The sequence below is a fragment of the Naegleria lovaniensis genome (genome assembly GCF_003324165.1).
Source record: "Naegleria lovaniensis strain ATCC 30569 chromosome Unknown tig073, whole genome shotgun sequence".
Taxonomy (NCBI): Eukaryota; Heterolobosea; class Eutetramitea; order Acrasida; family Naegleriidae; genus Naegleria; species Naegleria lovaniensis.
In genome coordinates this window covers 1-14,070 of record NW_025407892.1, presented here as the reverse complement: position 1 = coordinate 14,070, position 14,070 = coordinate 1, and the positions used below count along the sequence as shown (strand labels likewise).

General features: G+C 38.3%; 6 protein-coding genes across 6 annotated transcripts; 2 read left to right on the top strand and 4 right to left on the bottom strand.

Annotated features, from left to right (window-relative positions):
- Positions 1–154: 154 nt before the first annotated feature.
- Positions 155–1,783, top strand: C9374_013635 (uncharacterized protein; the record flags this gene model as incomplete). Its single annotated transcript, XM_044689533.1, has 1 exon — positions 155–1,783. The coding sequence occupies one exon, from the start codon at positions 155–157 to the stop codon at positions 1,781–1,783; it is 1,629 nt and encodes a 542-aa protein (XP_044541855.1).
- A 612-nt stretch (positions 1,784–2,395) lies between these two features.
- Positions 2,396–4,477, top strand: C9374_013634 (uncharacterized protein; the record flags this gene model as incomplete). The annotated part of the gene is made up of 1 exon (XM_044689532.1): positions 2,396–4,477. One exon carries the CDS (start codon positions 2,396–2,398, stop codon positions 4,475–4,477), a length of 2,082 nt encoding a protein of 693 aa, XP_044541854.1.
- A 101-nt stretch (positions 4,478–4,578) lies between these two features.
- Positions 4,579–6,696, bottom strand: C9374_013633 (uncharacterized protein; the record flags this gene model as incomplete). Its single annotated transcript, XM_044689531.1, has 1 exon — positions 4,579–6,696. One exon carries the CDS (start codon positions 6,694–6,696, stop codon positions 4,579–4,581), a length of 2,118 nt encoding a protein of 705 aa, XP_044541853.1.
- Positions 6,697–6,875: 179 nt separating this feature from the next.
- Positions 6,876–8,957, bottom strand: C9374_013632 (uncharacterized protein; the record flags this gene model as incomplete). The annotated part of the gene is made up of 1 exon (XM_044689530.1): positions 6,876–8,957. One exon carries the CDS (start codon positions 8,955–8,957, stop codon positions 6,876–6,878), a length of 2,082 nt encoding a protein of 693 aa, XP_044541852.1.
- A 532-nt stretch (positions 8,958–9,489) lies between these two features.
- Positions 9,490–10,017, bottom strand: C9374_013631 (uncharacterized protein; the record flags this gene model as incomplete). The annotated part of the gene is made up of 1 exon (XM_044689529.1): positions 9,490–10,017. One exon carries the CDS (start codon positions 10,015–10,017, stop codon positions 9,490–9,492), a length of 528 nt encoding a protein of 175 aa, XP_044541851.1.
- A 255-nt stretch (positions 10,018–10,272) lies between these two features.
- Positions 10,273–13,776, bottom strand: C9374_013630 (uncharacterized protein; the record flags this gene model as incomplete). The annotated part of the gene is made up of 1 exon (XM_044689528.1): positions 10,273–13,776. One exon carries the CDS (start codon positions 13,774–13,776, stop codon positions 10,273–10,275), a length of 3,504 nt encoding a protein of 1,167 aa, XP_044541850.1.
- Between the last annotated feature and the right edge of the window lie 294 nt (positions 13,777–14,070).

The following is a 14,070-nucleotide window of genomic DNA, read 5'->3' as shown; positions in this document are numbered from 1 at the left end:
GGAACTTAAAAACAAAACAAATTAATAGTCGTCGTGAACACTTGGGATTTCATTAGTTTTTTCCGTAATTTTGATTTCATTGTGAACCAACAACAAGAAGAAGAACAACACTGACATCTTTCAACAACATCCGAACAACAATTATTGCTGACTAATGAACGGAAATTTAAATAGTTATGTGATTGGAGTCGACCACGTTCGTTTCCATGTCGATAACGCTCTTCAATCCTCGGCCTATTATTGCTCTCATCTCGGATTCACTCCGATGGCCTATGAAGGTCTTGAAACTGGAAACAAGGATTTTTGTACTCATGTGGTAAGACAGAATGAAATTATACTGGCCTTTACATCGGCTCTTCATAAGGCTCCCTGTAGATTGGAATTGAACACCCAATTACATCCCTATTTATATACGAATTTGAGTCATTGCCGACATCATAGGATTGGCTCATCCACCAACCATCATCATCATCACGATAACAACTACAATACAATTCATAACAATTCAACCACCACCACGAGTGATTCTCCATACATACAGAATGATCCCATTTACAAATTCTATGAATCTATTCAATCCCACGGAAGTAATCATGCTCATGACTTGGCCTTGTTAGTGAGCAATGTTGAGAAGGCTTTTGAACAAGCTTGCAAACATCCAAAAACCATTCCACTTTCTCCTCCTACAAGAATTTACTGTAATCATTCCGATGATGAGGATTATATAGAGTTTGCTTGTGTGGCGACTCAGTTCGGAGAGAAGGCTTGGATTCATACACTCATCAATCGAGATCATCAAAAAGCTTCACCATTTTCGCATCAAGCTCATTGTAATGGACATTCCAATCATCAACATTATGAGGAGGAACAACAGGGTGTCTTTTTACCTTCCTTTAAGAATACTTGTAAACGAAACGTGTCGAGCATTGGTAATTATTTGGAATATTTGGATCATTTTGCAATTGCCATTCCTAAGGGAACTTTGGTTGAATTAATTGGATGGTATTCACAAGCTTTAGGATTTGAACGTTTCTACAATAATGATGATGAGGATCAACAAAAAGGAATTCAAATTAAGAGTTCAGAAAAGGATTTGGGTGGCTTAACAACCATGGTTGTGGCACCCTCATTACTTTCCTCTCTGAATAGACATATTGAGCTACACGGACTCGGAGAAGATGACAGAAACACCATCAGTGAGAAGGAATTACACGAAAGAAGAGAACTTATTGCTTCGAAGGTCATGAAGAAAATGATTAAATTTGTCTTGATAGAACCAGTGAACACCAAACACTCAAAGAGTCAAATTCAGGAATTTTTGGATTATCATGACGGACCTGGTGTGGCACATTTGGCTGTTCACACAGAAGATATTATCAATGCCGTGTCCAAATCAAGAAAGGTTGGAGTTGATTACATATCTGTACCTCCCACATATTACAAGACATGGAGAGAAGAGAAAGCAGAGCTCTATAACATGGTTGTTGAAGATTGGGCTCTCTTAGAAGAGAATACCATTCTTGTGGATGGCATTGTATTTCCAAAAGATCAAGATTTAGAAGACACTGCCGAGAATTCCTCTTCACACAGTAATAATTTCCGTTATCTTTTACAAACATTTACCAAACCAATCGAAGACAGACCAACCTTCTATTTTGAAATAATTTCACGAAGAGGAAACAGTGGCTTTGGTAAAGGAAACATCAAGGCACTCTTCGATGCCATTGAACGATTACAACTCGAACGAGGGAATTTGTTTATCGATTCAAATGAAAGTAAATAGGGATATCATTTCATGGTGACGACTTAATTGCCAACCTTTGACAACAAGAATTCTCGCATTTCGAAACACTTCTTTACGAAATTAAGAAACACCACTGAGTCACTTCTCTCCTACAATTGTAAGGTTCTAAGTGTATCTCTTGGATGCTAAATGGTAATGAAGTATTTTTTCGAAGAAAATGTCCGTGACATCGTATCAAAGAATTCGGAGTTGTTCGTTGTAAATTATTGTCTAAAGGTCGAACCAATGGAATAATAACAAGAATTCCTCACCATTCAACGGTGTTGTCAACACCTGTTAGTATTCGTAAACCTGACCATGAACGGCGCTCATTTGTGTTGTAGATCTACCTAGTTCATTCGATGTTTTGAACTCTCCCAAAAGCAACACAGCCGCCGAGATGGATGACAGCTTTCGCGGAAAAAACCTTTTTCCAATTCAACTCCTTCATGCAAACAGAAACATTCTAAAAAAACAAACTCGGTGTCATTGCAATCTCAACAACACGAATCATAATAACACAATCACACGAATCACAACAACACAATCACATTCGAATCATAGTTCTCAACAATGAACCCACCCAATCCTTGCAACAACAATCATCCCAACATGAATAATCCCAACAACAACAACAACAATATACTACCACTCATCCTCTCTTTGCTTCAATCCTCTTCCTATCAATTGCAATCGTGGCTCTCATCCATACGTGTTATTCTTGTTGTCATCTTTTCCAATCTTCTCTCAACATGTCATTTTGTATATTCCCAATTAAAATCCAAGCTTGTAACAAACTTTTCAAATCCTTCCATCACCTCCACTACAACAACAACAACAACAACAACCCTCCTCTCTAACGCATGTCCCAATACGACCACTTCCTTCATACATTCCTTTCGATTTCTAACATCCAAAATCTTGTGGATTGTATGGTTGGGAACGAGTGCATTGTTTTTGAACTTGTTCTTGTTGAAAAAGATTCAAAATCATCATGGATCATTTCCATCACAAATGTTCATTCATCATCAAAATCAAACACTTCTTGAACAAAATTCAACCAATGGCCATTGGAATGAAACTTCATGGCGAATACAAAAACATGTATTTTCTGGATTTTCTTTTTTAAAAGGATATCGACCACCGTCGGTTCTGGAAGTTTTCCAACCATTCATTCTCAAGGATATGGTATCAGTATCATCATCATCATCATTGAAAAAATCTTTGGAACAACAACACCTTCCTAAAAAGGTAATTGAGGAATTTGGTTTATTTGAAAATTTCACTTCGACCTTTCAAAGTTCTTATCGATGCATTCGATATCGACTCGATTTGGAACGAAAACATTTTGCTCATCTATTCACCACTTGTTTATTTGAAAATATTTGTTTCAATCGAAAAGGCGAATGGATTTTATTTTCAAAATCTCCACATGCGAAAGAGAAGAGTGAAAAAGTTTGGGTACAAACCAATTCGTATCATGCGTTGACTGGAGATATTCATCGAGTGAGAATCAAAGTGTTGGATCCTCCAAGTGCAGTGTTAGTTCGAGGAGTGAATGGAACTGTTCCTAATTTGGGAAATTCAAATGTCATGGAGTTGTCAAAAAATTTCAAATGGATTGAAAAACCAACATTTGGTACTTCGAGACATGCCACGAGTAATATTGGTCATGCAATTTTGGATAATTTTGCTCTCGTCTTCAACTCGATGATTAATTTTGATTATGTGAGTCCTGACAGTCATTTACTCTTTATGGATGACATGTATCCTAAAATTCCAGGAGACACTCGAACACCTGAACTTGTAAAATTACACGGAGATTTAGCAACGAATAGTTCTCTAGAATGGGCTCGAAGAATGACCAATTTAGAACCATTACAACAAGGTTCCAATCATGTCGAAGGATCTTTTATTAAGAAAGCTCCATGTGAATTTCATGGAATGAATCCCAATGATGCACATGCACATGAAATGGATACTTGTTTTTCGAGTTTCATTGTTGGATCGACTGGTTCCATGTATAGCTTTATTGAGGGACGAGAATCTGTCATTACCTTATTTCGAAAGTACTTGTTGAGACAATTGAATGTAAAACCTCAGAAGAAGTTTTCAAAAGTGTTCAGAATTGCGATTCAGAACAAACCATTGCATTCGATCAATCGAGATGCTATTATTAATGTCGACAAGATTGTCAATTATTTAAGACAGAATGTCACGGAAAGTGAAATGTTGGAATTGGCCAATAGTGTTCGAGGGAAACATGAACCCAAATATGAACGTGTGGAAATTGTGAATTTGAAATTGGAGAGAATGTCGTTTGAGGAACAAGTACAATTTTTTGGAGATTTAGATGTTTATATTTCCACACAGGGAGCTGCTTCGTACATGTCACTCTTCATGACGAAACCAAATGCAGTCATGTTTTATGTACCCATGTGTTTTAGACACACTTTGACTTGTTCGGATTTGAACTTGAAAATTCATGAGACTTGGGCGACTGAGGTGAAAATTGTTTCCTTGATTCACTATACTCATTTGTTGGAGTGTGTGAAGGGAAATTCTGATGAAGAACCAGGATTTAAGGTGACCGCACGAGTTCACTCCGAACCATATGGAGATTGTCATGAAAGGATTGATCCTAAGGGTTTATATCATGAATTGATCTCAAAGGCATTACAGAGATTGCTGTAAATAAGCTCGGTCCTGTAGAAGAGAACCACAAAAGTAATTACTTCAGAGTTTATTCCATTGCATCAAAATTAAATCATTAAGAATTTCGAAAAAGACTTTTTTCACACTGAAGGATCATTTCTTTCAAAAAAACTTTCCCAAGTTGCATTTCCAAACAAGTAATCTTTCCACTTGAGATACGTCCTTCCTCTCGAAAGCGGGTCCCATACACGTCCCAAATCTAACCTTAGACTTACTTCTGGCACATCTAAAACTTGGATTGGCTCTTTTAACAAGTAAGATTCAGGAATGTCGCATCCACAATATTCCAATTCCAATCTCTTCTTTTTCAAATCCTTGAACAACGTTACCGCTTCATGGAACGTCAACTTTTGAACGAGTTGAACTTTATGACTCTTTTTAAGAAAGAGAGTGAGTTTTTCTGTGATTGTTCCACAATACTTCATACATTCTGTTACAATTTCAGAGGTTAACAAAACTTTAGCGGAGAGAATACGGTCAACTATGGTGGGATTTGCTTTCACACATTGCAAGATAAAGTCAGCATCCATTAATAAATGACCTGGTACATGCATGAAAACCTTTCCATTTCTCTTGATGATATCAATTATTCCTTCTCGATCACTCGGTTCAAAAAATCTTTGAAATATTTCGAGTGCATCACTCACATAACAAGCATTGTTTTCAATGGCTGCCCAAAAACAATCCCTATCGTCATGAAATTGTGTTGGAATGTCAGAAAATGAGCATGGGTTTCTACTTTGCAATGCTGTTAAAATGACTTGCTTGTCATTTAAAAAATGTTCCAAAACGTCATTCAATAGATTCCCATGCGCGTCAAGTACTTTTAAAACAAATTGTCTGTCGTTTTGGAATTTGGGCAAAATATGGTGAAAGAATAATCCGTGTGCCTTGACAGCTTGGATCGCAAAGTTTCTATCATTTCTCATCTCAAGTGGAGCAAATTGAAAAAACAGCTCCCAATCCTCTCGTCTCCAAAAACATTCTTCATCCAAAAAGTCTTCCGCAGCACAATCATACTTGTACATTCGTGTCAGTACTTGTTCCCATAACGTTTTCAAAGGATCGTTTTCGAGTACATTGTTCATTGAGGTTGCAAACCGACCTCTCCTCAATTGTTTTCGTTGTTGATAATTCGTGTGTACTCGATAATATTCGTCAGGTAATTCATACAGTATTTGTAAACCTTCTTTCCATACATCTTTAAGGCTCTGACACCAGACATCTTTGAGAAATGATTGTAGAAAAACATGCAACTTGACATTTACAGGTAGTTCATTGAGAATACTTGTTGGTAGCTTGTCTATGAGTTGAGGAACACATGATTGGATCATGTCTTCTTGAATATTCCCATACATGTCAGTGATTGGAGTATTCAGTAATTCAAGAATGAATTCTTTATCATTTTCCAATTCAATTGGCAACCATGAATCATTGTCTGCGTAAAATCGAAGTGATTGCATACTGAATCTTCGATCTTGTTTCAATCTTTCAGAAGCATATAACGTGCAGTTCTTTGAAGGATTACAACGGATTGCATGCATGACCATTTCTTCATTGTCTCTCAATCTTTCGGATAGCTGAGCTAATAAGCAACGACCATCTCCCAATGCTAACTTTGCTTGATCAAAATCATCCAAATCAAATAAAAAGTTGAAATCATAATATCTTGGAAAGATTATTGACAATTCTACTTTCCATTCAAGTAAAAGTGCTTTTGGAACGAATTTCAGGATTGTTAATCGCTCTGAAGCAACAAGTTGCAAGATTCCAATTTTAAAAGGTCTCCAAAATTCAATATTTCCAATAACTTCGGCTTGTTTTTGATTATTTTCAAACAATTCTGAAACGCCCATTCGTTGTGTCAACCATTGGACCTCATGCCCAAAACTAGAACGGGTCGCGCCATAATTTTCCACATACTCCCGATCGTTCATGAATTCAATGGGAATATCACGGTTTTGTTGTATCCACTGGTGTCTTGTCTGTAAATATTTACTGAAACCTTTCGATTGATTTTCAAATTTTGTTTTCAAACGTTGATATAAAAAATTAAGGAAAGCACAAGAAATGGTGTTCGGTGATGATTCCACAAGATGATGAAAATCAATTAAATTAATTGTAACCAAGTGATTGTTGAGTTTTGGAGATTTGTGTTTCAAGACCGAGTTGTAATGGCAAGGAGCTGCTCGTTTCATTTGTTTGTTGTTTATCACGAGCGTGATACTCAGTGCTTTTTGCGAGGTGACTTCCCATCTCACTCCATTCCCTACTCATGCTTGTCAAGTTCCTTTTTCGCTCAGTTTCGTCTCAATGTTCCGGTGGTAAGGAAGAACTAGATGATGACAGTGCAGAAGTACCGTTTCACCACACACAACTAGCGTCCATTCGACTTTTTATTCCATAACAACTGTGCATGCTCTTTCACATCCAACAACGGGAAAAAATGTGGATGTTCACAGGGCAATTGACCGTGTTCCTTAATGATTGTTTCCATACGTTCAATCATGTCAATACCTTTCATGGGAGAGGTGGCGTTCTTGGGGGACGTTGGTGGTGACGATGGCGTATTATTGCTTGTAAATCCATCCTCCGTCATGTAATAGTACAACAAGAGAAGAGCATAAATGTTTTTAGGATCCATGTCCACAGCATGAAGCGCTAATAAAAACGCTTCATGCCTTCGATCTTGATCGAATAAGTAGAGCAACATGGACTGCACAAGTGTCATGCAAGCATTGAGAGAAATTTCCACACCCGTTTCCCAATCCTTAAACGTTAAAATAATATTGTCGTTTGAACTTCCAAAAAAATCCTTGGCATGCAATCCTTTCTCAGCAATGCGAATACCTTCTTGATGGGAGAAAGAATCACCATTTCGATGGGTCATATTTTCGAACAGTCGAATACATTCCAGTAATTCTTCTGAGAAGGATTCCAAGTGATTAATATCTCTAGAGTAGAAGACATGTTCTACAAAGTAAAAAGCAAAAATGAAATAATCAATGCCCACAATATCAGGCCCTAGTCTTAGACATGCAACAAAACCTGTCTGTTTTAGATTTCTAAATATTGTGTTCAATATTTTCTCCCTCATTGTTTTATCTGGGGATGTGGCAAGTAGTTGAAAATTAATTATATTTGCCGATTCGAGAGGATTTTCTAAAAACTCCTCAGTTTGTTTTTTGATGTTGGTTGGAGCCAAGCATTCGTTGAAAATGTTCAATTCCAATCCAATATTAGACTCGTTTGAATTCGAAGCCACAAGATTGACAAAATTTTTCATCACTAGTCGCATCATTAGTTTTGTAATTCTCACCAAATTTAACCTCTCCATTTGTGCCTCATGATTTTCTCCACTCATATCGAGATTGGGATCCAGTAAACGATCATACAAAAACAAGTAGACGCCATAGGCTGAGAGAAATAGCTCTCGTTTCATTTCTCTCATGCTCTCGATTGAGGGAGCAATTTGTAAAATCGATTCAAATGCTTCTTCCATATGATGAATGTTAATTGAGATTTGAAATGACTCATCGTGCAGTTCATAGAGAGAGGACTTGACTGGAGAACAGGCCATCTCAGCAGCGATCGTGAGAGATCGAGGCTGTGACGAAGATGATAAGGGTGGCGATTGCATCTTCTTTGAACTCTTTCTTCTCCTTTTCGTCTTTTGTTTGCATTTTAACTTATTGGATGACGACGAAGTAAATAGTTGCGTCTCATCAATGGAATTTCTTCGTCGTGACACAATTTCTGAGAGAGCAGGGCTACTGTCTTCCTCAAGAGGATCCCCACTACTATTAGTCGCCAAGAATGAATTCTTGGAATGTGTGGTCAACGATTGAGATTTGTGCAATGGCGTCATTGTGGTCATTGGGGATGATAAGGAACACATTCGGTGGTGTCGTGTGTGAGTCTTCAAACCAGCAGTTGTTGTTGTAGTACTAGTTGTGCCAGCACCAGCTGAAGCAGAAGTGTTTCTTTTGTTGTTGAGATTATTTTGTGAATGCTGCTGTTGATGACCCTTGTCATTTCTGTTGTTATTATCTCGCTCAGAGATACTAGATGCCAAATCGGGAGAATGTTCATCATCCATTTCATCAAACAAGAAGTTGTCGGCAGTAGAGCTTGAAGTACTTGAAGTGAATGTTTCTTCATCGGCATGCTCACTCTCGCTACTGCTAATACTATATTCATTATTGAACCAAAGAGCCTTATATGATGGCGGTTCCTCATCATCATGAATGTGTTGTGGATGAAAATTAACACGTTGTTTCTCTACGGGTCGGTTTAAACTAGGGGATGGAACTGTTGGATGAGCTCTTTCTGAGATTGGGATTGTTGTGTGTTTCTGTACATTCTTCATCCAGCCATTGTGTGTTTCTTCTTTGGGTTTTATCGGAACAGGCTTGTGCTTGGTTTCGGTTGAAAGGTTTACTTCTTCCTTCTCATTCATTACGCGTTCCGTAGAGAGATGATGGACGAATTATTGCTGTTGTTGTTATTCTCGAATAGCTCTTGTGAAGACTGTGCAACGTGTGTTCTTTCTCGGAAATTATTTCAACAAACTCAGAATTGCAGTAGCAGAAATTGAGCCAACCCGTACTTGTTATGATGTCTATTACTATTATGATTATTATTAATACTATTGCACAAAAGTTATGAACTCTACACGGAATGTGCTTGTGGTGGTTCAAACTTTTGAACGGAAATTTTCAGCAGTAGGTGCAAGCGAGGTTGGTTCTGTTTTTTCGTATGATGTGTGTTAATTGGTGCACCAACAGCAACCACGAACAACAAAAGAAGTCTTTTTGTGTTGGAGGAAAATACCCGAGATTGGCTCAAGAGTTGATGAAAAATAAGCGCAACACGAAATTTTGCGTTAGTTCAACTGCTGCTGTTCTATTGTTGCCTTTCAAAATGTTTTGAATTGAGGGAATAAATATTTAGTTGAAAGTATATCCCTTAATCTCACAGAAACTATTTTATTAATTTTCGTAACGAAGACACATGTAAGAAGAAATACTCTCTTTACCCAGTTTCTCAGAGTATTTTCGAAGCAATTCAATTTCTTCAAGAGTTGGTGCATCCACCGAACGGTAAAATGATTTTCCGTCATCGTCAGCAAATTCATTGTACAAAACATTTCCATCCTTAAAATCAAAATTAATTTTCTTCCACATTTCAATGTGAATCCTTCTAAGGATTAAATGGAGTTCCTTATCACCGGCGTCGTAGACGAACATGAATTTCTTTGAATCAATGTTCAATAGTTCTAATAGATGATTCTGTTGCCCCTTCTCCAAGAGCTCCTCATAAATTTCATCGTCATCAAATTTTATTGGTCTCCATTTCTTTCTCTGTTTTTCAAAATCAAAATCATCATTAAAAGCAATACCAAGCTTGGTATGAACCAAGTCTCTTGGAATGAATCTCTTGATCCTTTGAATGAATTCAGGTCTTTGCCATCCACGTACGCAACCATAGACAAGTACCATGTCATAACAAAAGCTCATTTTTTGAATCATGGGGTTGAATTCGTCCTCAATGAAAGTGATTGACTTTGTGATTGCGAGCTTTAAGGACCTCAAAGCTTTAATCAGTTTATCTGAAGTTGCAGAATACAACATGAGTTTTGCACCGAAATGAAAGGGCAAATCAATTGTTCAAGTGCCATTCAAAGAAGATTAGCATGTCATGTTCACTGATGCAACATGTACTTTTATTATCAACAAGAGCTGCAACTCTTGACGTTTAAAACAGCTCTTGAATTAAGCTGAAGTACAAGAGCAAAATGTGAAGAGGGATATAAACTTCCACAAAGGATTCCACACCGATCTCGAAGATGCTGTACTCAGATTAGAAGTATCTTTGGATTCTTTGGGTGTTTGATAGGTTGTCCATCGCAAAGAAAACTCTGTTGGTATTTCTAAAATATGTCTCTGAATAACAATCTTGTCTGTGTTGACAGGATGTTGAGGAAAGTCGGAAGCAATCGAATGGTGTGCAATTTTCTCATTAAAAAGAACATCGAAATAAATATGAAAAACAGAGAAGGGCATTTCTGGAGAGGCATTCATGGCACCCAGTAATTGAAGTTCCTCAAAATCAATAAAGTTTGCAAGATATCGAGAGAATGGAAGTGCATGTTGATCGTCTCTCATGCGACATGTTCTATTCATGACCTGAACATGGAAAGGTTTTTCTGTTGTGAGCGATGGAAGTCCAGAAAATGAACTGCTCATGAATAGTTGATCGCTCGTTGCAAGAAAATCGTTTGGGTTCACATGATTGAGAAGAAAAGTTCTCAAAATAGCTTCTCTCTGTTGCAAGCTCAATCTATTGTAATTCACGTAGGGCATCAGTTTGGTAAGATTTCTCACCAGTGAAATACAATTATCTTTAACCGTGTGCTGTTTAGCCACTCGGTGCGTATGTCGCTTGACCATCTTATTTCTATAGCTCTTGAGTTGGTTCTTGTTGATTGTTAAAAAGTCCATTGCAAGCTCAGGGTCTGTTTTTTCGTAATTGTCCATCAAATGTTGCAATTTTGCTTGCTGTGTTTTGGATTCCAATGCGGCAATCTTTGGAGAAAAGTAATCAGAAAAGAATCTTGGAGTGAAATCATGCAAAATGAAATAGAGTAGCATTCGAGAAACCTTTGAAACATCATAATCAAAGTGCTGCGAGGTTTCATAAGAGTTCATAATAATTTGAGCAATCTCATTCCTCATTTCCAAATCTCTTTTGCGATTGTCGATGGAATGTGTGGGGTTACTATTCGTGACACTTGTAGCGCTTTGATTATTGTTGGGGGTTGAAGATTTCAAAGACCAACGCAGGAGGGACGACTTTCGATTGCTGGCTGGTGGTGATGGTGCAGACCTCTGAGGATTAGAATTACTTAGATTATTGGAAGTATTGGCAGGAGAGGGAGAGGTGACAGTTGTCTGGGAAATGGTAGCATTGGAAATGGTAGTGGTGGAATGAAGAGATGCTGAGGATGGTTTGTTGTTGTTGTTAGGCGCGTTATTGTTGGAATAACGAGATTTGGGGGAATGAATCGATCGGTTATGAATTGAGGCGTGACTAGTCGACAACGACGACTGATTTTTGCATTCGAGAGGAGTGGCAGAATGTTGATGAGTGGGTAAAGATGATGACTCTTTCGAAGCATCAAATTGGTAGACCTTTCCATTCACACCGTCTTTGAAAACAGAGCCTGACGAGATCTCAATAAGGTCCTTTCTTGGATTACCATCGAGTGATCTAAAGTTGTGATAATAGAGAGTAATTTCAGGCATTTCCACAAAGCTGAAATTGCGTTCATGAGTGGGAAACTGAAAGTCAATATGAAGTGTAAACTTGTCAAAGGCTTTCCAATGATTGACTACAATGAGATGGCGAGTACTATTATTGAGAACATTTCTCTGTGTATCTGTGGCATCTATCTCATTGGCATCTGTAAACTTGTTGCTCACAGTTTGATACTTGAAGAGTGGTGCAGAATTTCTGACCTCAAGAATTGTCTTTAAACGTTCGAGAAGAATATTTGCAGTGTTGTTTGTTTGTGTGGTGTTTGACTTGTTGCTGTCGTCACTACTAACAGTACGTTGTTGCACCTGTTGACTTCCTCTTCTTCCCCTTGACAATGTTTGAGAAGGTTCCATAACGTTCACAAATGGTTTGGAATTGGCCGTGTTGCGAGCACCACCAAAACTGCTACTACCAGTACTGTTCTCAATGGTCTCAATAATGACCGTAGATTCTTGTTGTTTTTGAGCAGATAGCGATTCTTGAGGTCTGTTAATAATCTTTTCCAATTCATCAAGCCAAGGAATAGGTTTGGAAAGATCCACATCGACCTCGACCTCAGCATCATTTAAACGTCTAAAGCCATACTCTTTCACCCAATAATCAATAATTGCGTCCTTAAAGAGAGTGTATGCATTAAATTGCATGCATCGAAGTGGAACAAATATCACTGGATGATACATTTGGCGTAGAACTTGTTTCAGGAAAGGGCTTACATGTGTCAGGTCTGAAGGTATAGATGAAACATTTCTCCTCGAAGGTTTTGTCACTTTTGTGAAAACATCTTGAAACATGTAGCTCAGAGAAAATTTGTGGTAAAACAATCGGCATGTCGATGCCAAACTCTCAAATTGAGAAATATCGCAGTAGGTGAGTATCAATCCCAGCATGTCATCTTCGAGTTGTGTCAATTTTGTCCTCGACTTGGTCTGAATGAATCGAGGAAGATCTTCGAATAAACTAGTTGTGAATGGAGAAGTGTTGGTTACGGGTGTTGTCTCTTCTGAAAAGACTAGAGGTGACCATTCACTGTTTTCGTGAATGGTCGTTTTGTGATCCATGTTGGCGCTAGTAGAAGAACTGTTGCATGAAGCTTCTACCAATGTTGTTGAGTTGTGATTGGAAGGAAGAGTGGATGAAAGTGTTGTGTTTAACGTCAAAGTTTGAGTAGCTACGGATGAATCATCATGTAGTGGCGACGTTGTATGGCGCTGATTGGGAGTTTCATCATGCATTCGATTGATTTCCAGACAAGTTCTCATGGAAACTGCGCAGAGATCAGTATTATCATCATTATGGGATGATGGCATCAATGCAACAAGAGAGGATGTGGAATGAGAAGGAACTCTGGTGTGAGGTTTTGTCGTCGTGGCCGTACTCGCAGTCAATTCGGGCTCTCGTTCAATCGTGGTGGTCGTTTCGAGTGGTGTCCTGGTTGCTGCTTGGTTTGTTTCCATCATGATGGACATTGTGGTGTGTGCTTCTTCTTCTTCTGTACTGCTGAGCTGCTGATCAAGACAGGGTGGAGAGGACATGGAAGATGTGTTGGAAAGGGATTCCAAGGACTGATGCGTGGTGGTGGGTGAAGTCGTTGTTGCTGTTATGAGGGTGGTCGTACATGAAGAAGATGTTATGGAAGAAGTGTTCTTCGCATGATGATGATGATGATGATGATGATGAGGATGATTTGATTGTTTGTCATCATGTGGATGATCAGAAGGTAGAGTGGAATGGAGTGATTCTTCTCGAGAAAGAAGAAGAGAATCCACACGATCAAAAGCTGAGGGAATGTTGGAACATGAAGAAGAAGAGGCTTGATGAGAGTTGGACGGCCGTTTGTTCTCCAAATCTCCCAATGTCGTTAAAATTGGTAAATCAACTTGATGATTCAAACTAGGCGTTAAAGAGTTGTTGTTGTTGTTGTTTTTATGATGATTCAGGTTAGAGGAGTGATTGGACATCTCGGTCGTTGTTGTTATGGTTGTGGTTATTATAGATGATGAGGTTGCTAACGAACAGGAAGAAGCCCCGGCTTGGTCCTCTCGTCCGTCATTTTCCAATAGTCTCCTGTGTATGAAGAGTTGTTGTTATTGAAGATGAATTAAAACTTTCAAATATATCCTTCAAAGAGAATTGATTCTTCTCGGATTTTTACAAGGTCTTCTTGTTTCTAATAACTTGTTATTGTTCTGGTAATAAAAAAACACAATGCACAGAGGAATCTCTTTGGTTCAAAGCTCCTGTTGTTGATGATG